General features: G+C 41.0%; 12 protein-coding genes across 12 annotated transcripts; all 12 read right to left on the bottom strand.

The window, feature by feature from the left end:
* Positions 1-108: 108 nt before the first annotated feature.
* Positions 109-1,110, bottom strand: LSM04_002715 (tRNA methyltransferase TRMD/TRM10-type domain; the record flags this gene model as incomplete). Its single annotated transcript, XM_067329423.1, has 1 exon — positions 109-1,110. One exon carries the CDS (start codon positions 1,108-1,110, stop codon positions 109-111), a length of 1,002 nt encoding a protein of 333 aa, XP_067187275.1.
* A 386-nt stretch (positions 1,111-1,496) lies between these two features.
* On the bottom strand, positions 1,497-2,180 carry LSM04_000981 (uncharacterized protein; the record flags this gene model as incomplete). Its single annotated transcript, XM_067329422.1, has 1 exon — positions 1,497-2,180. The coding sequence occupies one exon, from the start codon at positions 2,178-2,180 to the stop codon at positions 1,497-1,499; it is 684 nt and encodes a 227-aa protein (XP_067187200.1).
* A 213-nt stretch (positions 2,181-2,393) lies between these two features.
* LSM04_005032 (uncharacterized protein) lies at positions 2,394-3,639 on the bottom strand (the record flags this gene model as incomplete). The annotated part of the gene is made up of 2 exons (XM_067329421.1): positions 2,394-3,450; positions 3,605-3,639. The coding sequence occupies 2 exons, from the start codon at positions 3,637-3,639 to the stop codon at positions 2,394-2,396; spliced, it is 1,092 nt and encodes a 363-aa protein (XP_067187391.1).
* Positions 3,640-3,909: 270 nt separating this feature from the next.
* Positions 3,910-4,920, bottom strand: LSM04_003944 (GHMP kinase N-terminal domain; the record flags this gene model as incomplete). Its single annotated transcript, XM_067329419.1, has 1 exon — positions 3,910-4,920. One exon carries the CDS (start codon positions 4,918-4,920, stop codon positions 3,910-3,912), a length of 1,011 nt encoding a protein of 336 aa, XP_067187333.1.
* Positions 4,921-6,163: 1,243 nt separating this feature from the next.
* On the bottom strand, positions 6,164-7,249 carry LSM04_002075 (uncharacterized protein; the record flags this gene model as incomplete). The annotated part of the gene is made up of 1 exon (XM_067329418.1): positions 6,164-7,249. One exon carries the CDS (start codon positions 7,247-7,249, stop codon positions 6,164-6,166), a length of 1,086 nt encoding a protein of 361 aa, XP_067187241.1.
* A 354-nt stretch (positions 7,250-7,603) lies between these two features.
* On the bottom strand, positions 7,604-9,403 carry LSM04_000910 (uncharacterized protein; the record flags this gene model as incomplete). The annotated part of the gene is made up of 1 exon (XM_067329417.1): positions 7,604-9,403. The coding sequence occupies one exon, from the start codon at positions 9,401-9,403 to the stop codon at positions 7,604-7,606; it is 1,800 nt and encodes a 599-aa protein (XP_067187196.1).
* A 473-nt stretch (positions 9,404-9,876) lies between these two features.
* LSM04_000698 (S-adenosylmethionine decarboxylase) lies at positions 9,877-10,974 on the bottom strand (the record flags this gene model as incomplete). The annotated part of the gene is made up of 1 exon (XM_067329416.1): positions 9,877-10,974. One exon carries the CDS (start codon positions 10,972-10,974, stop codon positions 9,877-9,879), a length of 1,098 nt encoding a protein of 365 aa, XP_067187183.1.
* A 3,444-nt stretch (positions 10,975-14,418) lies between these two features.
* On the bottom strand, positions 14,419-15,402 carry LSM04_006622 (S-adenosylmethionine decarboxylase; the record flags this gene model as incomplete). The annotated part of the gene is made up of 1 exon (XM_067329415.1): positions 14,419-15,402. The coding sequence occupies one exon, from the start codon at positions 15,400-15,402 to the stop codon at positions 14,419-14,421; it is 984 nt and encodes a 327-aa protein (XP_067187462.1).
* Positions 15,403-16,080: 678 nt separating this feature from the next.
* On the bottom strand, positions 16,081-19,008 carry LSM04_007112 (Methionyl/Valyl/Leucyl/Isoleucyl-tRNA synthetase; the record flags this gene model as incomplete). Its single annotated transcript, XM_067329414.1, has 1 exon — positions 16,081-19,008. One exon carries the CDS (start codon positions 19,006-19,008, stop codon positions 16,081-16,083), a length of 2,928 nt encoding a protein of 975 aa, XP_067187492.1.
* Positions 19,009-20,901: 1,893 nt separating this feature from the next.
* Positions 20,902-21,423, bottom strand: LSM04_007439 (uncharacterized protein; the record flags this gene model as incomplete). The annotated part of the gene is made up of 1 exon (XM_067329413.1): positions 20,902-21,423. One exon carries the CDS (start codon positions 21,421-21,423, stop codon positions 20,902-20,904), a length of 522 nt encoding a protein of 173 aa, XP_067187505.1.
* Positions 21,424-21,967: 544 nt separating this feature from the next.
* Positions 21,968-22,588, bottom strand: LSM04_007066 (uncharacterized protein; the record flags this gene model as incomplete). The annotated part of the gene is made up of 1 exon (XM_067329412.1): positions 21,968-22,588. The coding sequence occupies one exon, from the start codon at positions 22,586-22,588 to the stop codon at positions 21,968-21,970; it is 621 nt and encodes a 206-aa protein (XP_067187488.1).
* A 349-nt stretch (positions 22,589-22,937) lies between these two features.
* LSM04_001062 (uncharacterized protein) lies at positions 22,938-23,915 on the bottom strand (the record flags this gene model as incomplete). Its single annotated transcript, XM_067329411.1, has 1 exon — positions 22,938-23,915. The coding sequence occupies one exon, from the start codon at positions 23,913-23,915 to the stop codon at positions 22,938-22,940; it is 978 nt and encodes a 325-aa protein (XP_067187201.1).
* Between the last annotated feature and the right edge of the window lie 6 nt (positions 23,916-23,921).

Genomic DNA, 23,921 nt, shown 5'->3' with positions numbered 1-23,921 from the left:
TTTAGAGACATTTAAAGAAGCAGAAATAACTTTGAGTTTGTCAGTTCATTTCATGACGAATTCAAATGATGTATGGTATTACTGACCCATTTTTCGCCTTTACAAAGACTATGCCGCAATATCGTTTTTATTATCATCATTATTATTCGCATCACCATGATTTTCTCTTGTAGTATCATTATTTCCATAACACACAATGTCATTGCCACCAAGAGTATTTTCACTGTCATTAACATCACCACTATCATGAGAATTATCACTGAAATGATCGTATTTATCTTCATCTTCCCCACTCCCCTCTTCGCGTGAAACACGGAATCGTTTTTGCCGAGTCCCATTTACGCGTCTTGTTGGCAACACTTCAAAGGCACTCTTCCAGTCACCACTAACAGCGTAGCGACAGAGTACCTCCACCACGTGGTTCACTGTAAGCACTTTACAGCGATTCCCTACCTCAATGGACTCTTGCAACGGCAAACGCGCGGCACGCACGCCGTGCTGTAGTGCAGCATCACGAGTGAGGAACTTCCTCGCGTTATGGTCAACGAAGGCACCAACAATGTACACTTCACCAGGTTCTAGCCGCTCCAATACCACATCTGCATCCGCTGTGAGGTACACGACGCGCTCTGGTGGGTAAAGTTTGGACCAATGATCGTCATGCATCGTTGGTGGGTAACGGTGAAAGCCGTCAAAGTCACAGAGTCCTCGCAGTGTATCGGTGTGATCAGGTCCGGCGAGGGAAGTGATAACAGGACGCAGCGGAAAGTTGTGGTGTCGCAAGGCACTGTAGGCAAACTTTACCTGCGACACGGTACTACGACAGTCCGCTTCTGTCATACACCAGGCGAAGCTGAGATCGAATACGAGTGCCGGTATTGTCTCATCTGCGAGGTGCTTCAACCGCAACTCGTGAGCGGCGGCCTCTGCGGCCCGACGGCAGTCGTGGAATTTCGCGGCCGCCTCCCGCCGCTCCTGCCGCTGCGCCTCGTCGAGGGACTCCCACTCGCGGCGTTGCGCCTCCCGCCGTGCCGCCCGCGCCTCCGTCCGCCTCGCCCTCCGGGCCGCCTTCTTCGCCCGCCAGTACACCGCCCTGTCCGGCTCCTCCATCATCTCCAAAAGTAAATAAATAAATAAAAGAAAGAGAGGCATCGTACACCACCTGGAACAGTGTGTATGGCATTAATAGGAGTGGGGTCAGACACAGCGGGGAGAAATAACACAGCACATTAGAACACGTGAAACAAAAAAAAAAAATAATTACAATCAATGAAACAAATAAAACAAATGATCGATAAAAACACCTGACAAAAAGATAATAGGGACAGTTCTTGAATACAGAAATACCGTGAAAGGAAATGGTTAAAAAAAAAGATAGAATTACTGGTAAACAATACACAGATAGATAGCTAGATAGATAGAGTTTAGACACTCTACTGCACTAATTAATTACAACCCACCATACTGGGTTGGTGGACAATAATGTATTTTACCCTTTATCCCTCAAGTTCTTTAATCCTCAAAATTGCACGCTGCGTGATGAGCTTCAACTGCTCGTGTTGCTCCACCAATGAGCTAATAGTTTGCTTCGCCTTTTCCATTATTTTGTTACCGCGCGAAGTCTCAACTAGGAGACGCCACTTGCCCCAAACTTTCATAATAAAAACTTGTTTGCTTTCCAATTCAGTGAACTTACCAGTCTCTTGGCCTGAAACAGGTATGGCAGAAGCTGAGGGCCCTCCTCCAATCATCCCAAAAACATTCTCTAAAAAATCATTTACTTTTTGTATCACTTCATTCGCATACATCTCTTGTAATGTCTGTAAATGCATAAAAATACTTTGTTGAAAAAGTGCTACCAGTGTATACTTTTCTTCCTCGGCCTTATCCATCGGCTTCTGTGCCACTAAAGTCTTCTCGCGCCATGTTTCTACCACCTGACGATGTAGTGAAAGAAGTGTTGCAATAATGGCAGCTGCTTCTGAACCATCTTGAAGCGTAGCAAGACTTTCAATGGCATCTGATAATGCCTCCCCATTCATCTTTAGTTCGTCCCCACCTTGTTCACTTTCTATCTCTTTTTTTCCCCTTCCAACTTCTGGAGAGCTGAAATCGACTTCATCCTGCGAAGGTTCTTCACCCACGGTATCTTGATCAGTTAATGGTTGAGAACACTTCATTTATCTTGGTTTCAAGGGTTTATGACTTGTGTAAGAGCGCCGCGTTGAATTGGTAGACTCTTTACTTGCATTATGGTTCACTAGGCAGAGTTAATCTTGTTGTTGTTGTTGTTGTTGTTGTTGTTTTTTCCTCCCTTGTCTCATGTCGAGTTCCTGTAATCTTTCCTTAACTCCGCAGAGTTGATCTTCAATATTATTAATTATAGCAGACATTTAAATCTCTTTTTGAGTACACGCTTCTTCTACTTTCTCATGCTGCTTCTTATTTTCATCCAACGCCTTTTCGGCCGCTTCTCGTCCCATGTGTGCTTCCGCAAGTGCCATCTTGGACCACTGCACGCACGCCTCACCCTTTTCAAGAGCTTCTCCTAAGATGGCTGCGGTAGCTTCACTAGATAGCAATTTCTGCGCCTTCTTTTGAAGAATGCAACTTTTTCGACGATAAGAAAAGAGTGAACACGCAAAAAATACTTTTCCCAATACTAACTTCTTCTCTTTGGTAACAGAGTGTTCTGAAAGAAGATATACCAAATTTTGATATTCTCTTATAGAATAGTAGGATACCGTTTTCTTATCATCTGTAACTGTAGAAGAAACACCACTGTAAGGATACCTCATAGACTCATCTGTGGCACCTCGAACTGATACAATATCCTCAATGTGATTTTCAGGTTTTTGCTTTTGAGTAAATAATTTTTTAGTCTCTAAGACAAGTACGTCTGCTTCTCTTATAAGTTCCCCAAGACGTACCTCTATTTCGCATTTTGACTCCAACAGATTTTGGGTCCTTTTTTCCGCCTTTTCCAGTCTTAATTCATATGCGTGAAACAAAGCATCCTTTTCACTCATAAGTTTTTCACGCTGTAAAAGTTCTGCCGTAAGTACAATAATGTCATCAGCACATTTCTTATCAGTACCATCACCTTTATTTGAAACTGTACGTATTTTATCTTCAAGATCCCTAATGCGCTTGTCTTGTAGTTGTACTTCATGAAGAAGTTCGGTGTTACTCTTCGCGAGCGCTTCAAGTTTTGTACCCCATTCACGCTTCACCACTCGAAGCGCCTCATTGTGTACGATAAGACGCAACTCCGCCGTCTCCGCGTATTGTAGACGAAGCGCCTCTCGCAGTTGTGTGGTCTCCGCATAGGCGGCCGCTGCCAGCCGTTCCTTCTCCTCCAGCTGATCGAGGAGTTCCTCGCGTTCCCGCGACATCCACTGCTGCCGCTGCTGCAATGCCCTCACACGTCCCTCCAGTACTCCCACAGTCCTGCTTGCCGTGCCGCGATATCTGCCATGGTTCGTTTTTTTTTTTTCGATTTTTTTTCTTTTTTTCTTGCTGTTCTGTAGCAACACACTTACTGAAGAAGACAAGGAAAATAAAAAGAAATTGTAAATAAAGAGGGAAGTCTGGGAAAGCAGACCATGTTACATTATCAATAAAAAGAAATACCTGCATTCCAGGTATAATTTGTTAGATAAAGAAAAACAGACACGCGTACAAAAACAGGTACACATAAACACGAACACTTACTGAAGAAAAAATAGTGCATGAACAAGCTAGCAAGAAAATAAAGGTCAAAAATAGAAAGAAAAAAAAAAATGCTAAGAACAGACACACACACAAAAAAAAAAAAAATGGACGTCCCTCTGCTGTTTATGACATTAAACCAGAGAAAAACAATATTTCCTTTACCGTTTGATATTTTTATTCTTTTTTTTTTGTTCTTTAGGCTGATATATAATCAAAATCAGGACGGACAGAGTTTACACCAACGGAATGTACCCCCTGATCAGAAGGTTGTGTAATCACAGCACGACCCTCGACGCCAACAGACTTTCCTGCTTGTATCATAGCTTCCGCAACAGACTCAGCAGTGCGCTCAGCACGTGGTTGAATAAGAGGGTCACCATGACGACCGCTAACAAAAGCACACACTGTAGGCCCAGCCCCGGAAAGAAAAGCATATTGAGCCCCAGCCGCCATGGCAGCATCCACACAAGGAAAAAAGTGTGGAAAAAGGGCATCTGCACGTTGTTTTTGATGAAATTTATCATCGCAAGATTTTAGTAGACGAAGTTCACCAGTACAGAGTGCCAAAATAAGAATGGAAGCACGAGAGATGTTATACACAGCATCTTCAAGTGGTACAGTATCAGTAATAAGACCACGTGTAGCATGTGTATCTGCTTTCATTTTTGCTTTCGGGATGAATAAAACAACAAAGAGAGAGGATGGGGTGGGGACTCGATATGTCAAGTAGCGACTATTTTTGTGCTTATATCCAAGTTGTATTCCACCATAAAGTGCGGCAGCCGCATTGTCTGGATGACCCTCACATTTTGCAATTACTTGTAGAAGCGACTCCTCTTGCTCCGTCTCCATTGTAAGGCCACAAAGCTTCATTCCAGCTACAAAACCTGCCACAGCAGCTGCAGAGGAAGAACCACAGCCGCATCCGAAAGGAATATCACTCTTCATAGAGAATTTAAGAGGTGGCATCTCTTTGTGTGCATAATCTGTGAAGGCGAGACGACACATCTCTACAAGCATATTTTCACCATCATTGCGAATGTACTCACTTCCCTGCCCTTCAAAGTGAACTGAGAACTCCTCAGCACGCTCCACCGTGACCTCCATGAAAACAGCGAGAGCCATACCAAGTACATCGTATGCGGGACCCAAGTTCGCGGTTGTAGCAGGAACACGGAGAACAACCTTATTCACTGGCTCGCACATTTTTAATGGAATGATTTTTGTATGCAAATATATGTATATATTGCTTGATATTAGAGTATTAACAACAAAAAAAAAAAAAGAGAAAAAAAAAGAATTTCATTAAGTTATACATCTACGCATTCGTTTAAAAAGAAAAAGCATTTTTTTAATGACAAATCCTCACAGGTACAAAGGACACAGCAATCACAAACACATGCATACACCCCCACAAATTCATTACATATGCGTGCAATAAATACATGGGTGTGCCAGAGGGTAAGCAAAACAGAAGGGGAGAAACTTCCTGCTTTTTTTTTCTTTCTCATTTTTTTCCTTTTACTCTGCTTGCGTCTGTGTTTTAAAAAAGTAATATTAGGGCGCTTTTTTTTTTATTGGTTATGGAATAACGAACAGGAGGGGAAAGTAAGTTCTCTATCGCACTTTCTTTTCTTTCACTTGCACGTTACCATTTTTTTTTCTCTCTTGATTTGATTTCCTTTGTTTGTGCATTTTTTTTTTTTTTTTGCTTTTATTCTTTTATTTGTTTTGTTTCGTATTCATTCCTTTATCTTCTTTACTTATCTGCGCCTCTCTCTCTCTCTCTCTCTCATAACGTCTTTCTTCCTTTTAGAGAAGTGCATCCACGTTTTATTGACACACATACGCAAACAAATCTCATGATTAGTCTTTCGCTCCCATGTTTCTGTTGTTTTCCATTTACGACATTTCTTTACGTTTCCTTTTTTTTAATCCCTATTCCATACCTATCCCATTTTTTATCTCCCCTCTTTCACTGCACGTGCCTCACGCATCTGTATTTCTCACCCCCTTTCTCTCTGTAAGAGTTTGTGTCTGTGTCTGTGTGTGTGTGTGTGATTGTGATTGTTTGGATGTAATCTCTTTCGCATCCTTTCATCCTTCCTCTTCTTCTTGCCGTCATGAGTAACACCTCCCATTAAGAAGAAAAAAGGAACAAGTGTACGACCGCTGTCGGTCACACCATAAGAAAAGAAAGTCACCTTTTCATTCCGTTTTTTCTTAATTCATGCTAGCATAAAATGTTCAAGTACTTGTAGAATCATAGAACCACCGGCAAACTCATACACACACACAGAGGAAGAAAAAAAAAAAGAAAGATACAGAGACATAGAAGGAAGAACCACTGGGATTGATAGAAAAATAGGTGAAGACAAAACAAGAGACTCAGATGCAGATATAGACATAGAAGTAGAGACACACCATCTCCCTTAAATGACGAATTGACTTACTGACGCGTCCTCTGGCGGTAGATGTTTACCCGAGTTTTGCGAGCGCCAACCATCGGTGGGTTCGACTTGAGTGTATCGAACACCTTCTCCTTGTCTGAGAAATCAATAAAAACGTGACCATTGGCTGAATTATTGCGGAGAGAAACGATGTTAGCAGCAACACGCCCAAAGGCAACCTTGATATCCTCGTCAGAAACAGCATAATCAATATTGAACATCAGACGATCACCGATAGCCTGAGTTGGGGCACGTGGGGCTTTGGTGTGGGTCTTTGGGGAGGGCGCCTGTTGTTCCTGTTGTTGGGCTGACTTTGCGGAAGGGGCTTCAACTGTCTCGTTATTTACGCCATTTTCATGAGAAGTCACCTTCAGTGGCTGACGCTGCTCACCTTTTGGGGCACTGCTGGCCAAGCTAGCCCAAGACTTTGGAGCTGCAGGTGTACGCTGGGGGGCAGCAGTGTTGCTGTTGTCGTTGGTGGTGGTGGTGGCAGCAGGAGTAGGAGTAGGAGTAGTAAGTTCCGTGGCTGCTGTGGCGTTGGTGTCGACTGCGGACTCCACCACCTCCTCTTCGTTTTGCTGCTCTACTGCCGCCTCAACGGGATTCTCCACCGCTGGTTCCTGCAGAAGCGATTCTTCTACTTTGTGCTCTGGCTCAGGTGTGTGTTCCACAACAGTTTGCTCCTTCTCGGCGGCACCTGGGCGCATTATAATCTGGTGACGGATGTAGTACGCCTCAGCCCCGTACGCTCCAGCGCTGTAAGACTCAAGAGTTGTCACAAAGTGAAAGTAGTGCCACGCCACATTGGACTCGGCCTTCATTGTGACATACATATTCACCCCGCCGTACACAGGAGCAGCCAAATAGTTCTCCACGGTCAACTCGTATCCACGCAGGATGCTGGCCCATTGTTCGACAGTTTGTGGGATCTCTGCCCCGGTGACCTCCGTTGTGCCGTTCTCAAAGTCCACGACCACAAGGGTGGACTGCGGGCCGTACATCTCCGCCAGCTCCGCCGGCTTGGACACGAGGCGCTCAAAGAACGCAGGGATGAAGTTGCATGCAACCTCCTGAGGTGTTAGCATTGCTGCAGGTTCGTGTTAGACGGGAGAGTCGCACCTACACTGTATTACCTCAAATAGAAGGGGGATGGGGGAAGGGAACAAGAAGGTGGAAAAGAATAAAGGGAAAAAGAAAAGCAAAGAAAAAAAAAGGAGGGATAAAACTTCTCCATGATGGTATGAATTATTAATATTATTATTATTATTATTATTAAAGAGAAATGGGAAAATAAAGGCAGATGGAAATTAAGTTTGAGTCACCGCAATAAGAAAAACACTAAAAAAAAAACAGTCCTTGCGGTATGTAGTTTGTGTAACACCAAGCGAAGGAAGCAACGAGAATAATAATGATAACAATAACAGGAAAATCGATAAAAACTAATGGGCCTCCAAATCATCACATGGAATCATCCACTTTTTGAATGTGGCTACGCAGAGAGAAAGACCCCGAGAATCAACAGGTGAATGTGTTGCCCGTAATACCGCGAGAAGTCGGCGTACACTTTCAATATCTACAACAAAACACAGTAATCGCATAAGTCGTATTGATAACTTACTTTCAATAGAAACTTTTTTAGTTTCATGATATTCTACCATTTGCATGGCAACAGAAATGCTTTGGGCATCAATTGCCATTTCAAGAGCTCCTCGAAGAAAATCTGGTGATAGGTCAATACCTACATCTGTCATCTCTGACATAACTTCTTTTAAACGTCCAGCTGAATACACTGGATCAGGTGAAGAAAGCAGTAAAAGAAGAAATGTACGTGCTGTCTTTTGTGCCCCAAAATTAGTAAAAGCGTTAAACACCGTAGACGCCCTTGTTTCATCCTTTAACAAGACGCATGCTTCAAGAAGAACGTTAAGAGATTTATGACTCACTCGACCACCAGATGCCTGTCGTTCCTCCAATATTGTTAAACCCTCTTCAATATTTGTACCACCCACAGCAAGAAGACGTACAAGTGTCATGATAGGATCTGCGTTAAGGAGTGTGATACGCCTAGATTCAAGAAAAAGTTTTGGTCGTGGGCCTGGTTGAGCATTTGTATCAGGAACCTCATCTTCCAGTAGTAATAAGGACTCTTTTAACAAGCCAGCTTGCGCCATAGCTTCAATGTGTAACAATATCAAAGATGTTTGATTTGCTGGAGAAACCACCCCAGGGTGGTTACACAGGTACTGATACATGTAGGATGCAGAATTAGCATCTCCCCATTTTGCACACTTCGCCATAAGTTTCATTGCTGTTAGTTCATTATTTAATACTGGATCATTTGAGTATTGATTTTCTACTTTCTCCTCTTTCATATCTTCTTTTGAAGAGACATTTGTAGAAGAATTTTCTGACAATGTCGCTTCTACTTTACGTGCATTCTCCAGTAATTCTATTAATTGAACAGTTATTGCAGGAGGTGTTGCTGCATTGTTGGCACTAAGTAGCATATACGGAAGTAACAAACGAGAGGAAATTCTTTCTTTATCAATAAGTTTTAACAAATCAAAACATTCTTGAATCATAGTCACATCATGATGTACACGCAGAAGAGTTTGAAAGCAGTGTTGAAGTCTCACTTCCAATAGCGGATATTGACGACGGTGACCAGCCTTCGCAATACGTAATACTTCCTCGCGTATGGAGGGCCACCAAGCGGAATAGTCCTGCCCGAGTCGTAGATAAATAATAAAAAGAGAAAGTTGGGTTACGACATCAGGGTGCACTTTTTTGCTTCGCATGATTTCCACAACATTCTCAATTTCGTACTGATTAAAGGTATCAGTGAGAGAAATGGCAAGAAGATATACGTTAAATAGTTCTATTGAAGGAGAAGGAATCTCAAGAACGCATTGTGCAAACAGAAATCGTAACTCTTCCAATTTTTGAAGATCGCAAAGAACCTTCATCATAACTAAAGCAAAAGGTTCCACATCGACTAAATTCCCACAGAATTCTTGGAGGGGTTTGACTTCTGTAGGTAATGCTTTATTTGTAGTCGTCGTCATTTGACGATAAAAAGCGCGAAATTCGTCAAAAACACCTTTTGCGGCAGGAAGACCTTCACCATCAGATTGTAACAACTGCAGTACTCGCTGATAAGGACTTTGGAAAGAGCCCAACTGTTTCGCTTTGCTTCCAACAGATTCTGTGACTCGTTTCAACAGACTCAATCGCCACATAGATGCAATACCTTTCCTCTAATTACCCACAGTAAAATCAGGGAAAAAAAAGGAGCAAAGAGAAAAAAAAACACAGAGACATGTTATCACATTATCTTAAACTGTTTGTATTTTCTTTTTTGTATCCACTTTGGGATGGCTCTTGTTTTATTTGCCTCAATCATAGAGAACACAGACACACTCAAACAAAAAAAGAAAAATAAAATCATGTGTTTTGTGTCTTTTGCAACACAATTAACACCCAAACCTAAAAAAAAAAAAAGCGCCACCTCACCACAAAGTATTTGGACAACCACTGCCACTTCATTCATCACTAATATTAGGTACCAGTTGAAAAGGTCACCTCAAAATTGCTTATTTTGGTATTTAAAACGTTTCTTTTTTTCTTTTCTTCTTTTTATATAGATGACATGCTTGTCGTTTTTCTCGTTGTTTTTTTCTTTTTTCTTCCTCTTCTTGTTCTTTCCATGGTTTTAATTTTCCTTGATCTCTTCAACAGAAGTTCGCCGCACGTAATTAAATTTTAGCGATGTTTGCCCTTGAGAGAATTCATTGAGTGTGCGGTGTTGTAACTCATAATCTGGATAAAACTCAGGTTCTACACCAATTTTATTTTCAGCTAAGTACGCCTTTCCAATATCACTCTCTGGAAATAGAAAAACAATTACCGTAAATCTTGCAGGACGAAATACCTCAAGCACACTTTGCATCCGTTCAGAGTAGTTCGTGGCACACGAGTTTGTTTCATAGGACGCGAACGAACAATGATCCTCCGGAGTAATATGAATTGTCTGGTACTCTGCATCACGAATAGCATTAATACTGTAACCACAAGGTTCAAATAACAAGTCATGCAATAACCATGAATGATCCATTACCTTGTCAAGTTTTGTTTCCCGTCTAACAGCGGCAGTTTCTGGACCAGTAAAGAGAAAACGATCCGAGAACCAATTTTTTGTTTGCTCACGATTTAATCCATACATTGTCATACTTAATTGGGTACGTTTCTCTGTTACAGATGGGCGAATAATATCATCATAGAGAAATAAAAAGTAGTGGTCACCGTCCACTGGACCAAAAATAAAAGGTCGTCCTGACCGAAAGTATGTTTTGAGTTCGTTGAACTCTTCTGCCATAGAGACATGTGGTCCCTTTTGTTCCCAGGGAAAACTATAGTTCTTATGCATAAAAGAGGCCCACTCCAACTCTCCATGCACAGCACTCACCGCATCCAAAATATGAGGAACACTTTTAAGGAGAGTAGTAGTACCACACGTAATTAGTACAATACGATCCTTCATAACAAACAAAGAACTTTCTGTAAGAACATAAGAGCGAATATACGCATTACGTTCCTTTGAGACAATCTGTGCGTTAAGTGCACCGACGGCATCCGCCCACACCGCATCCTCTAGGGCGAGGAGTCCATCTACGTGTGTCTCCTCGCGGAAACGCATGATCACCTCGAGCCGCTTCTCCGGCCCCTCGAAGCTGAAGCCCTGCTGCGGGTTGTGCCCCACGACGGAGCCCCACATGGCCATCAGCGAGAGCGGGTCCTTCTCCCTCGACATTGGCGGCCGGCGGCAACGCGGAGCGCTAATTAATGAGGCCTCAGCCAGCACCCTGCTACTGGGCGGCACAGAGAGGAAGAATAAGAACAAGACGAACAGAGAAAGAAAAAGAGAGAAAGAGAAAGGGGGAAAGAAAGAGAAAGGGGGAAAGAAAGAGAAAGGGGGAAAGAAAGAGAAAGGGGGAAAGAAAGAGAATGTACAGAAAGAACATTAACTCGTCAGAGATAGATTAGCAAAAAATGGGAATGGGCATAATATGAGCACACATGAGAAAGAGGAGTCTCTCACCCCTCAGAAAACTCATGAATAAAAGAAAAGAATCAAGTAGAACTCCTTCGTTCGCAGAACTATTCTCATTCCTATTCTTTTTTCGCATTTTTTTGTTTTTTGGTCACCCACTCCCAAGAAACACTCACTATATATATATATATGTATATATATATATATATATATATATACAATTCTAAATAAGAAGTTGTAAAAAAATTAAATATTCTCTTTTTTTCTACTTCTTTTTCTTCTTCCTGAGGTTGGTCACGTATTTTCTTTTTACTGCACCGCCGTACGCTAAGCTTACAACGGTCAGTAGGAAGCAGGTGATAAGAAGAAAGGAAAAGAATTGCGCGAGATAACGCAAGGTCACAATATCTTTTTTTTTTAGCATTTTAATTAAGAAATCAATAGCCACAAAGCTAGGTGGAGTAGACTCCTTTTTTTTTCTTCATTTTTTTTTTCCTCAGTAGTTGTTGCATTTTGTATATTGTATCCATACGCTACTAAATACTTTTTTCTTTCCCATATGATCAGCAAATAAAAAAAACAAATCCATACGCAAGACACAATAAATAACTTAATGTAGATACACTGCTACACGTATGAACAGGAAAAAAAAGAGAGAGGCATTGAGTTGATATTACATTGAGTGAACTCATCATGATAACTTTGCGTGCACTCATTAAATAAACGTGCGTACTTATTCTTTTTCTTCTTTTGGAAAGTAGACTCGCTCATCCCAACTCATGTCTATCATTCTCTTTCTTTTCCTTTCTCTCTCTTTCTTTTCTATTCACAGAGGCACAGGGAAGAAAAAACTTCATCCTCTACTTCTTCAAGCACCATCCTCTTTTATTTTCTCTTTCCCCTCACTCCTTCTAAGTTCCATTTCCTTACTTGCTTTGTATTTGCTTTCTATTTACCTTTTTTTATTATTTTTTTTTCCTTTTCTTTTTCTTTTTCTTCTTCTTTTTTCTCTTCTCGTTCTTGTTTTGCTATTGTGTGTTTCTTACAGGCTTCACTCCCCGTGACTTCTGTGATCACCATTTCGACTTATGTGCGCTGAGTTCCTCTTCTTTTCTATTAACCTTCATTACTTGTGTTTCAGTCTCGTTCTTCTCTCGCCCCTCCTTTGCCTTCTTTCCCAAAACTTCATCTGCAGTTGCTACCGAAGATTTGGGGCAGGTATTACGAAAGTAGAGCTGTATCGTCTAGAAACAAAAGACACTTCGGGAAAACAGAAAAAAAAGAGGTTCTCTTTTTGTTGTTGTTTTTTTTTTTGTGAAAAAAAAAGAAATTTTGTGCGAAAAATACCCCCCACTGCTGAATTTGGCGGAGATTACGGTGGGCGTGCTTGCCAACGCATATAAAGTTTTAACACTGATAGTGTTATTGGCAAGCAGCTACACTCTACCGTGTAACGCCGCTTCTCGATTTGGTTTTCTTTTCTTTTGGTACCTCAATCCATCACTATTGGTCTAATTTAAGAAATCATGCTCGTGTATATTTCAATCCTTTCTTATCGGTCATGGTACGCTACCATATATCTTCTTTTTTCCTCCCCAACCGTGCCTGCTGAAGGCACACACACCACTAAGGCAGCTCTGTTAAAAATAATAAAATAAAATATATTATGAAATCGTTTGAACGGCTTTTTTTTCTCGTTATTTTTTTTTCCACTTTTGTTCGTCTTTGCCGTCATTTTAAAATTAGAAAATAGATAAAGCGCTTAAAAACCCAATCGTTCTGGCACTTACATAATTTACGCTCACTTCCCCATATATATATATATATATATGGAGAATAATATACAGACAAACACACACACGTAAAAAAAGATGCAGAAAGAGAATAATAGTACAGATTAATTAAAAAAAGGATACAAAACAAGAGAAAATAAGAGAAAAAAAAACAAAAACCTTCTGCTCCTTCTTTTTTTTCTTCTTTACAATCACTTCATCAGACAATGGTGTCTAAAGGCATCCTTCGCTCATGAGTCATTAGTGTTTGTTTTTTTTTGTTGCAGCAACAACCACGTATGCACACACACTAAAAGGCATATACGTGATTGCTGCTGGGGGAAAAAGATAAAAAAAAATACACCCAGACTTATATAACAGAGTGTCCTCAGTACAGGAGTAATGACGGATTGGCATTGCGCAGAGAGTCAGAAGGGGACAAACAAAAATGAATATCATGATAAATCATGAGAGCCATAAATTCAATAAAAAAAAACAAGATATTCAAATACTTTCTCTCGTCCTCTTTCTTTTTAGACCTTTCTCTTCTCTCTCTGTGACCACAAATGTCACGCTTTATTCATTTTTTTTTACACTTGAGTATCTCTAAAATGTGCATCTTTGTGGGTATATTTGCATGTATGTATGTTTGTGTGCGTTTATATGTATAATACACGCCATCTTACGAAGGGTGGCGCTTATCTGCCAGTTCGAGCTGCCCGTGTGCCTTCAAGAAACGGACATGGCGGTTGAGAAAAAAATGCCCCCCGTAGAGGTCTACTTGATGATTGTTTAAAACAGGTACATATATATATATATATATATAAACACAGAGCGAAAATACAAAAAAAAAAAATGAAAAAATTGGGACGGTGAAAGAATATGTGAGTGTGTGTTTCTCTACTTCGGCCTTGGAGTCTGTTATATATATATGCTGACAGAGTCTTCCCATTTCTCAATTTGAGTCAATACAAAGACATCCCTACAAACACACCCACACCTTTCATTTTCTGTATGTCAATTTTTTTTATCCTCTTACTCTCTCATTCACTCTCTAGATAATGTGTAGCATTCACCACTATTCATGCAATAGGGTACACTATATAAATATATAAATAAATAAATAAATATATATACATATATTATTTATTTATATATTTATTTACAGCGTGTGGGATGCCCACAAAACGAAAAGAACCGCGGGGGAAGAAGTCGGCTCAGCAGTTTGGCGTCGTACAATAAAAAGGGGTCGCAACAAAAGTGGTGTTGAGTGCTTCAAAGAAGACAACTCGATGAACTGGCACAAGAAATGACAGAAGGGGAGGGATCATTTAATTCATTTTTATATACAATCAAAAAAACTAAAAAAAAAAAAAAACAAAAAACAAAAAACAAAAAAAAAAAAAAAGGGCAAAGAGCCCATTCAGTCCACTCACATCTCACGAACATAAACGGCTTGGTGAAACGCATAACCCTCACCAAAATGGTTTACAGCGCGGCTTACAATACTGTAACCCTTCACTTCCTCAAACACGTGTCTTCGGTTTGCAAGATTACCTTCACGGTCCTGTAACACCACCATAGAGAAAAGATCGGGACAGAACCTCTCAATATTTTCCAGCACTCTTTTATTACAGGGTTCAGCATCGGATGCATTTGTCTCAAAGGAAACGAAAGAAGTGTCATTCTCTTCCGAAGAAATTCGAAGCACTTCATACTCCGTTGCGCGCGGCAACGGTATCACCTCCTGTATATTTTTTAAGGATCCATAGTTGCAGCTGCTGTTCCCCTCTGCTGGTTTAATATTATGCATGTATATATTGATCTGCACATCATCTTCACGCCGCGCATTTGGTACGTTGCGTTCAACATTATCGTAGATAAAGTAATAAAAATGATCGCGATCGACAGGACCTGTCAAATAGGGATGACCAGATGGAAATACCGACTTGAGCTCCGCATACTCCTGTGCCATGATATCACTCATTCCACATGTTGCATTCCACGGCGAAGCGAGGTTCATGCGCATGAAAGAGGCCCACTCAACCTCCGCCTCGTACTGCTGTAGGAAGTTGAGGAGCGGGCTCAGCGCGGCGTGCAGGAGCACGGAGGAGTCTGACACCACCAGCACACGTCTCTCCGTCAGCAGCATGACACTGTGATGAAAGGCGAGAATGAGAGAGCCGCTGCTGACGCGGTGGTGGCGGAGGACGTCGCCGGTCGACTGCATGGCGGCGCTGAGGGCCTGCGGGTCGACGTCGGCGGGGGCGATGGGGTGGCGGAGGTCCAACTCGAGGCGCTTCTCGAGACACCCGTCGACCGCCCGCTGCGGCTCGTTGAATCCGCCCCAGAGCGCCATCAGCGCGTGCACCGACTTTGGGAACTCCGCCTGCGAGGAGGTCCACGGGGCCGTCATTGCGGAGGGAGATCCGTGTGGGTGGACTTCACCACGTAGAGGTGAGAAAAAAAAACTTGTTCCCCTTTAAGGATGAAAGGAGAGAAAATGGAAGTCAAAATAAATAAATAAACAAGAGAAGGGATTATAGGAAAGAGGAGAAAAAAAAAGGGAAAGGTGCAACATGTAAAACATCCATTCAGAAATAAAAAATAATAACCATATCTTTCCCTTAAGATGTTACTTAGGTTAAGAACGTGCAAGAATCAGGTGAAGAAAATATACTTTAAATAATAAATAATCATTTTTCTTACAGTCAGATAAAGTGTCTCCGCAAAACGAAAACAAAAAAAAAACAATGTGACTAATAGGCGATCTGAGGAGAGGTTTACCAAGGGTTATTGGCTTACTTAACCCAGCCATTAAAACAGCAAAAAAAGCATTTATGCAAAGAGACCTCAGTCTCCTTTTCATTTTTTTTTTTTCTGCCCTCCATTTTCTTGTAGTTCTTTTCGTGTATGTTTTTTTTTTCTTTCATTTTTATTTATTTATTTTATTCATCGATTCCTTTTATTTTATTTTTTCATTTAAGCACAGAAAAACGTGTCCATTTCACACAACATCCACACACACACACACATACCGTCTTCCCCCATTCTCTACAAAGACTTTTTTTCCCCATTCCCCCTCACCGATGCCTTAGAGCATAGATTTCATCTTTTCCAGACCTTCTACCAGTTGTTGTTCTTGCTGAGTGAGTGTCTCAAGCTTCTCGCTATTGGCGTTGCGTACCTCCACAGGAACCTTTGTCTCGTAATTCGGGATAGACATCTTTTTCTTGAGGCCTTCAATCTGTTTTTGCAGCCCCACAAGTTGCTTTTCGAGTTTTGTTACTTCCTTCTGAACGTCAATATACCCAAGCAACATCATATTCACACCCACCTCTTTGTTAACAACAGAAAATCCACAACCCTTTGGTACAGTGGTGGCTTCCTCTTCAGGTGATATCACTGAAACGTTGCCAACTACACCGAGTGATTCAATCATAAAAGAATGAGAACAGACAAGCTCCTTTACCTCTGGTGTACGGGCGGTAATCCATACATCAGGTCTGTGCTTATTAGTGAGAGAGTAAGAAGCCTTAGTAGAGCGTACATTGTGCACAGTCTCCAGAAGCAACTTCATTTGTTCTTCCACTGTTTCATTCTTCCATCCAGAAACCTCAGGGTACGGTGCAAGCATGATGCTCTCAAGCCCAAAAGTACTGTAGTGTGGGAGACGATGCCAAAGTTCCTCTGTAAGGAATGGCATCATAGGATGCAGCAAACGAATAGCCACTTCTACTACGTGAAGAAGGACATCCTGTACAATCTGCTTCTTCTCACCTCCAGCTTGAATAGTGGGTTTTGTAAGCTCCAGATAGACATCACATAACTCATATAACCAAAAACGGTATGCAGCATTAGTGGATAGAGCAAAGTCATAACTACCTTCTGAGAATCCACGGGTACACTCTTCCACTGCAACATCAAGACGGGAAAGAATCCACTGACACTCCAGTGGTAGAGTATTTGTCATAGATAAATCAAAAGATGTTACATTTGGCTTGTACTCTGTTCCAAGGGCATGATACAAAACGTATCGTACAGCATTCCACAATTTATTGCAGAACTGTCGGTAAGCAACGATACGGTCAATATCCAAATTAACATTTCGTCCAGATTGAGTATAAGAAAGAAGACCGAAACGCAAGGCATCGCTACCACATTCTGGAATACCATTAGGGAATGTTTCTTTCTGAAGTTTTAAAGCCTTTGGTACCTCCTTTTCATCAAGGTTTCCACTTGTTACAGTCTCATGTAGTTTTTCAAGAGTAATGCCATTAATAATAAAAAGTGGGTCAATCACATTACCTTTTGATTTACTCATCTTTTCACCATTCTTGTCACGTACCATAGCATGAAGAAAAACTTCATTAAATGGTAACTTACCTGTAAAGTGAATTGATGTCATCACCATACGGGCTACCCAGAAGAAGAGGATATCGTGACCAGTTTCCATTAAATTACCTGGAAAAAATTTATGCATATCATCTGTGTCACCCGGCCATCCAAGTGTTGAATAAGGCCACATAGCTGAGCTAAACCAGGTATCAAGTACATCAGGATCCTGATCTAGTACCAGTTGTTCCAATTCGGTATCACTGAGATTAAATTTTGCCTTTGCCTTTGTTTTTGCCTCATCAAGATTACGTGCGACCACCCATGGATCTTCATGAGTGGATGGAACTACACCACTGCACTTGTATGCAGGAATGCGATGTCCCCACCACAATTGTCGTGAAATACACCATGGTTTAATATTCTCCAGCCAATGAAACCATACTGCCTCATGTGACGGTGGATACAGTCGTAACTCTTTATTGCGCACTGCTTCCACTGATTTTCGTGCCATTTCACTGCAATCAACAAACCATTGAGGCATCAAAAGAGGTTCCACAATATCTCCTGTGCGACTGCAACGACCAACACGATATTCATATGGGACAAATTCACGTAAAAGACCCATTTTATCCAATTCTTTTACAATTTCACGTCGACAATCAAAACGGTGCATTCCTTTAAAAGGACCATCAATAGAAATCTTACCATTCATATCCATCATAGTTAATTGCTGTAAATTATGTCGTACACCAGCTTCAAAGTCATTTGGATCATGTGAAGGAGTAATCTTTACAGCACCTGTGCCAAAATTTACATCGACCAATATAGAATCAAGAATTAGAGGAATTGTCTCATTTCGGAATGGACATTTAAGACGTTTACCATGATACTTCTTGTAACGTTCATCATCTGGGTGAACTGCAACAGCAGTATCACCTAGAATTGTTTCTGGCCTTGTAGTAGCAATAATAATTTCATCATCACTGTCTTCAAACTTGTAGGCTACGTGTGTCAAAACACCCATATCAACTTTCTTATCATACCCAGGGATAGTCAATTTTGCATTTTTTGCCACATCTACAAATTCCACCTCAAGGTCAGAGATGGCACTCTGTAGAGCGCAACACCAATTAACAAGACGTGTAGAACGATGTACCAATCCATCCTCGTGTAGTCTTACAAATGCCTCAACCACTGCAGAAGCACAATGGTCATTCATTGTAAAGTGTTCACGAGTCCAGTCAAGGCTTAAGCCGATACGTCTAAGCTGACGAGTAATTACACCAGCATGGTTCTCTTTAAAATCCCACACACGTCTCAAAAATTCTTCACGACCAAGATCATGACGTGTCTTTCCCATTTCCTTCATGATACGTTTTTCAACAACCACTTGTGTGGCAATACCGGCGTGATCTGTACCAGGAACGTACAATGTGTTGTCGCCCTTCATACGATGAAAACGAATGAGTGTATCCTGCACAGATCCTGTCAGAGAGTGGCCAATATGAAGATGGCCAGTGACATTTGGTGGAGGCGAAACAATAACAAAAGTCTTACCATTTTGTTTGCGACCTGTATCTGTGGCAGGGCGAAAAAACCCAGATTTCTCCCACCACTCATACCACCCACTTTCCACATCTTTTGGGTCATAGGCCGCAGCCATCTGCTGCGAGAGTTGCTTCATCAGAAACAGACGGCCTCGGAACGTGCTGAAAGTAGGTACCTACACTAGATATCCACTATTAATTCGCAAGCTTCCTTTTTTTAGATTGAATATTTGAGTCAAGAATAAGAGTGGGACCGAATAAAAGTGCAATTTTCTACCAGTAATGATATTCTTTAAAAAATGAGAAAAGGATATAACTAAAAAAATAAAGACTACTTCTTATTTCCCTTCAGTGGAATATTGTTTCCTTTTTGCTTCAAACCCTTTCACTCGAATTACTGCAAAACCACTTTTTGTAATTAAAATAGTGTCGATGGGGAAAAAAAAGAGGGGTGGTCAATCTAAGAAATATACTTATAAACTCCCGGACACCTTTTTTTTGCATTTTTCTTCCAGAGGATCTCAATAGAAATATATATATATATATATATATATATATATATATATATAAGGTAATAATAACTGTTTGTTCTTAGGATACTTATTTTTTCCTTCCATTGTTGCTCTTCCCTTCACCACATTTTTCTTCACTTTTTTTCCTTTTTTTCCTCCATTACTTATTTGCTTCTTTTCTCCCTTATTCCTCTCACACGTGCTTTTTCACTCCCCATCCCCACCTTCCATCTTGATTACATATAGTCAGAACGATAGGGAAAAAGTCATTATTTTTTTTTTTCGATTGGCTATTTTTTTTTCCTCTAAAACCTTTCATTCGGCTTTAAGAACATTGTCTTTGTTTTTTTTTTTCCTTTATTCATCTTTTTCCATCTCAGCAATATACGTCACTCGTTAGCCGCAACCCGCCTCAGAAAGGCTTTTTACCATTTATTATTACTATTTTCCGCTAGCCCACCAGTCAAAAGAGAAAGAAAGAGATATAAATGCATTGACAAATAACTCTATAAAAGGTTATCTCATCTAACCTCAAAAAGGAATAACAATTGCCTATATTTCAGCGACATGAATAAGCGGCATCAATTACCTTTGTGTGCTTTTTATTTTTCCTTCTCATACCATCATGTTATGGTTTCCTTTTTTTTTTTCTTAGCTTCTTTTCTTTCTCCACTTTCTCAGTCTGTGTGCTCTGACTCACAGACACAGGTATATGGATAAGTATATGTGTTTATCTACTTGTCTCATGAGCAACAACTGATGGAGAGGGAAAGGGTGCTGATATCAATAATTAAACACACAGAAATGGGGCCAATATGCACTTTTGCATCATGAAAACAAAAACAAAAAAAAAACTTCAACAACAAGAAAAATAGGAGAACACATAAGAAAGAAAAAACACCAAAGGTTTAAACAAACCCAAAAAAGAAAACAACAACAAAATACAAAAATAGTGGAGCCTTCAACCTGATCAACTTATCGTTTGTTTCAACACAAATCTGCCTTTCAATCATAAATCGACCTCCTTTCTTCTTCACCACGCCCCTTTCACATTAATCAACAGCACGCGCACAGCGTAGCAACTCACAACACATCCGCACCTCTTCACCAAAGCCTTTTAATATGCAATGTCCACAACATCTTTATATATATGTATATATACGTATAAGTATATCTTTTTTCTTTCCGTCCGTTCTTTGTGACTGCGTTAATAAACAAAAGTGTAGTAGTATTTCCTATTTTACTATTTTACACTGTTTCAAATACATAGATACATTTATCTATGCATATATATATATATATATATATATATATATATATATATATATATACATATATATCTTGTTGCCTTCAGAGTCACATAATTTTTTTATCATCCGTGGTTTTCGTTTCCTTTTCTTTATTTTTAACCTTATCCAAGAGTACACATAATAAGAAAAAAAAAAAAAAACAGGGATACAGGACAAAAAACGAAAAAAAAAAAACGCATACACAATCATAGTAGGCAAAACTTTTTCACTAATTCAGAAACAATTTTCCTGACCTTTTCAGACGCGAAAGAACAGCTACATAATGCTCACGGCGTCTTGTAATTTCATCTGTGCAGTGGTCGTAGCCCCACTGGCGAACCTCATCATTCCATAACATCATTGAGGACAACTTCGCCAACACTTGGTGATACGGATCAGGTGAAAAAGTGAAGAGGGCATTAGCACCAATGTACTCCTTTTCAATGGCTAGCACAATACGCTTCCATTTGTCAATGTTGGCTTTGCGCTTAGTGTCTCTAAGGTACGCGGTGGAGATCAGTTGCTTGAGCATTATTCGATGGTCCTCCCGAGAAACATATGTTTTCCGTGCGTCCTCGAGAATAATCTTATTCAGTTTTGTCTGTCGCCAAGCGGCTACGCTTTGTCGATCGTGCTCAAGATCCATTTTGCTAGGGACATCATCAGACCACTCACTCCGCCGTGAGGCAGAGAGGGACTGCGGTTCTGTACTGCCCGAGCCTCCTGATAGAGCGTTGGTTTTCTTGTTCATACTGTGTTTAGTTGTGTGCACCAACAAAGATAGAGGAAGATAGGAATATTCCTTTTCTCAGGCGGCTGTCCCACTATCGCAAGAGGAGTACAGCATGTAAGTAAAGAAAAAAGAATGAGATAGGGAAGAAGAGAACGAAGAAAATAAATGAGAAACATCTCAGAAGAGAAAGGATAAAAAAGCACCATCAAAACTGAAAAATACTAAAAAGGGGGAAAAAAAACAAAAAAAAAAAGAACCTGGCGTATATGTGCACATTATACAAAAAAGACGTAAATAAAAAGAGTGAAAAGCGCAAAATCGACACATCTTGTATAGCAACAGTCACATATAACCCCTTTCTTTTTCTTTTTTTTTTTGTTTCCTTTCTTTTTTTTGTTTTTTTTTTTCCTTTTTTGTATTGTGCATTTCTATTTCTTCTTTTTCTTCCTTCGTTCCTTCCTTCAGCTTTGGAATGGTCTCGATGCGTATCAGCTGAAGCGCACAACCGTGACACGTACCACCGTTATATTGCTGTAGTTCACCTATTTACTTTTACCGCTTCTCATTTGCTCAGCTTAGAGCGACGAATGAGTAGATCCACTTGGTTCTGCACCGTGCGGTACATAACAAGTGGAAAAACTGCTGGAACAACGCAAAGAAAGGCGTAAGCCACAAATTCGCGAATGTATCGCTTGTGCAAACGGTCATAGCGATCGCGCGTGACAACGGATACCACTCCACGAAAACTTTCATCATCGTGATCTTCGCCAAGGAAGTAGGCATTGCCTTCGCGGATCATGTTGCTGTATGCCTTCTCTGTGGCTGGTTTTCCTTTCTGAAGCGCATAGGTCACTTCTGCAACACCGGTAGCGTAACTACCAAGTTCCCTTGGAGTCACGGTGTACTTTAGCACCACTGACTCGCCGAAAGAGAGCATGTCAACGTGCTTGGTTCGCACAGTGCCGTCCACCAGCAAATCTGTGATAGTTACATCGGCTGCTGGAGTCTGGCCATAGTTGTACACTGTGACCGTGAACTCCACACTGTTGCCCACCACCACGTAGTCGTCTGAAACTGATTTGGAGACAAACAACAATGGGAGTGAATCCGATGGAACCGACTGAGCCGAAGAAGCCACAACCAGTACGGAGAGTAGTGTTACAGCAACTATTAACCAGCGCATTTATTTCAGCTTATCCTTTTCTTTTTTTTTTTCTTGCTTATACCCTTTCGATTGAGTACTTCCTTCAAAGAGAGAAACTAAACCAATAAAAAAATGAGTAATACATAGTTGACTCCAAATTAACTTAAAACATGAATGCACCAATAAAGAAAACCTCTCCAAAAAAAAAAAAAAATACACTTGATGTGAAGAAGGGCTACAAGGAGTGGGGGTGGGGAGGGTGGAAAGCAAAGAAAAAATCTGTGAATAAAGAAACCTTTTGTTTCTCCCTCATCTCTCTTTATATCTATGCGTATACTTTTCCAACCCTCTCTCCATTTTTTTTTGTTTTGCTTTCTGTTTCCTGTACTCACAGTTTGAGACTCTCCAGGTTTTCAACTGTCACACAGTGAAGTGGTATGCGATGTTCTTCCAAACGTTGGCATACCTTCTCCATACCGTGGATTTTACCCATATGTTCAAGCACTTCGCGTGCTGGCTGTGTAATTTGTCCAATATCAACGAGATGCTCCATTCCTCTGCTAACAAAGTCCCAATCTCCAATCTCCACCGCATGGGCAAGCAGTGGTGCTACTACATCGGCATCTCCGAGAACACGTGCATTCTCTAGATGTTCTGAGAGGTATTGAAGACTGCAACCTCCGCGCAAAATATGACGCAGTGCCAAGTCAAACGGTACCGAGTTCTTTGGACATGCCGATATCAAAAGAAGGACCTTTTCCCAATCAAGCTGTTCAATAAGAGGCCATAGAGTCATCACATCGCTACGATTGATACGCACGTTACGCAGCAACTCTACTGCAACATCCCACCTCTCCTGGAGTAACGCTACATGTACGAGATTACAACGTGTTACAGTGGCAAAAGGAACACTATCTACCAGCTTAGACTCCCAATCTGCACCGGCAGACTTTAGAAGAACAGCACATGCCTCAGCAGTAGCTATTTGCTGCCCAACACTTGACAATCGAGCACCCATAAGGGCAGCACTAATCGTTTTAGAATCTCCCTTATTAAGCGCTTCCCAGAATACGCTCCACTCCACCTCATCAGGTGCTTTTCTCTGAAGAATAGCGGATAGTCGAATTTTTTCATTAAAACGACTCTTCACATCATCCACACGTACACCGGTTGCGTGCATAATCGCCTTTAAAAGGTCAAAGGTGTCTACAGGCGGAGCATGGAACGGATGACGCTGGTAGACATGCAAAGCCCGCATCCAGTCACCGGTCTCGAGGGATGTATGGAACTGCTGAGGTAGTGGTACCGCTTTCCAGACCTTGTCCGCAGACAGCTTCTTGGGAAGCAGAACAGAAGAGGTCCTCATTAAATG

Source organism: Trypanosoma melophagium, assembly GCF_022059095.1.
Source record: "Trypanosoma melophagium isolate St. Kilda chromosome Unknown ctg5segment0, whole genome shotgun sequence".
NCBI lineage: Eukaryota > Euglenozoa > Kinetoplastea > Trypanosomatida > Trypanosomatidae > Trypanosoma > Trypanosoma melophagium.
The sequence above is the reverse complement of the archived record's forward strand: the minus strand, read 5'-3'. Positions and strand labels throughout refer to the sequence as shown.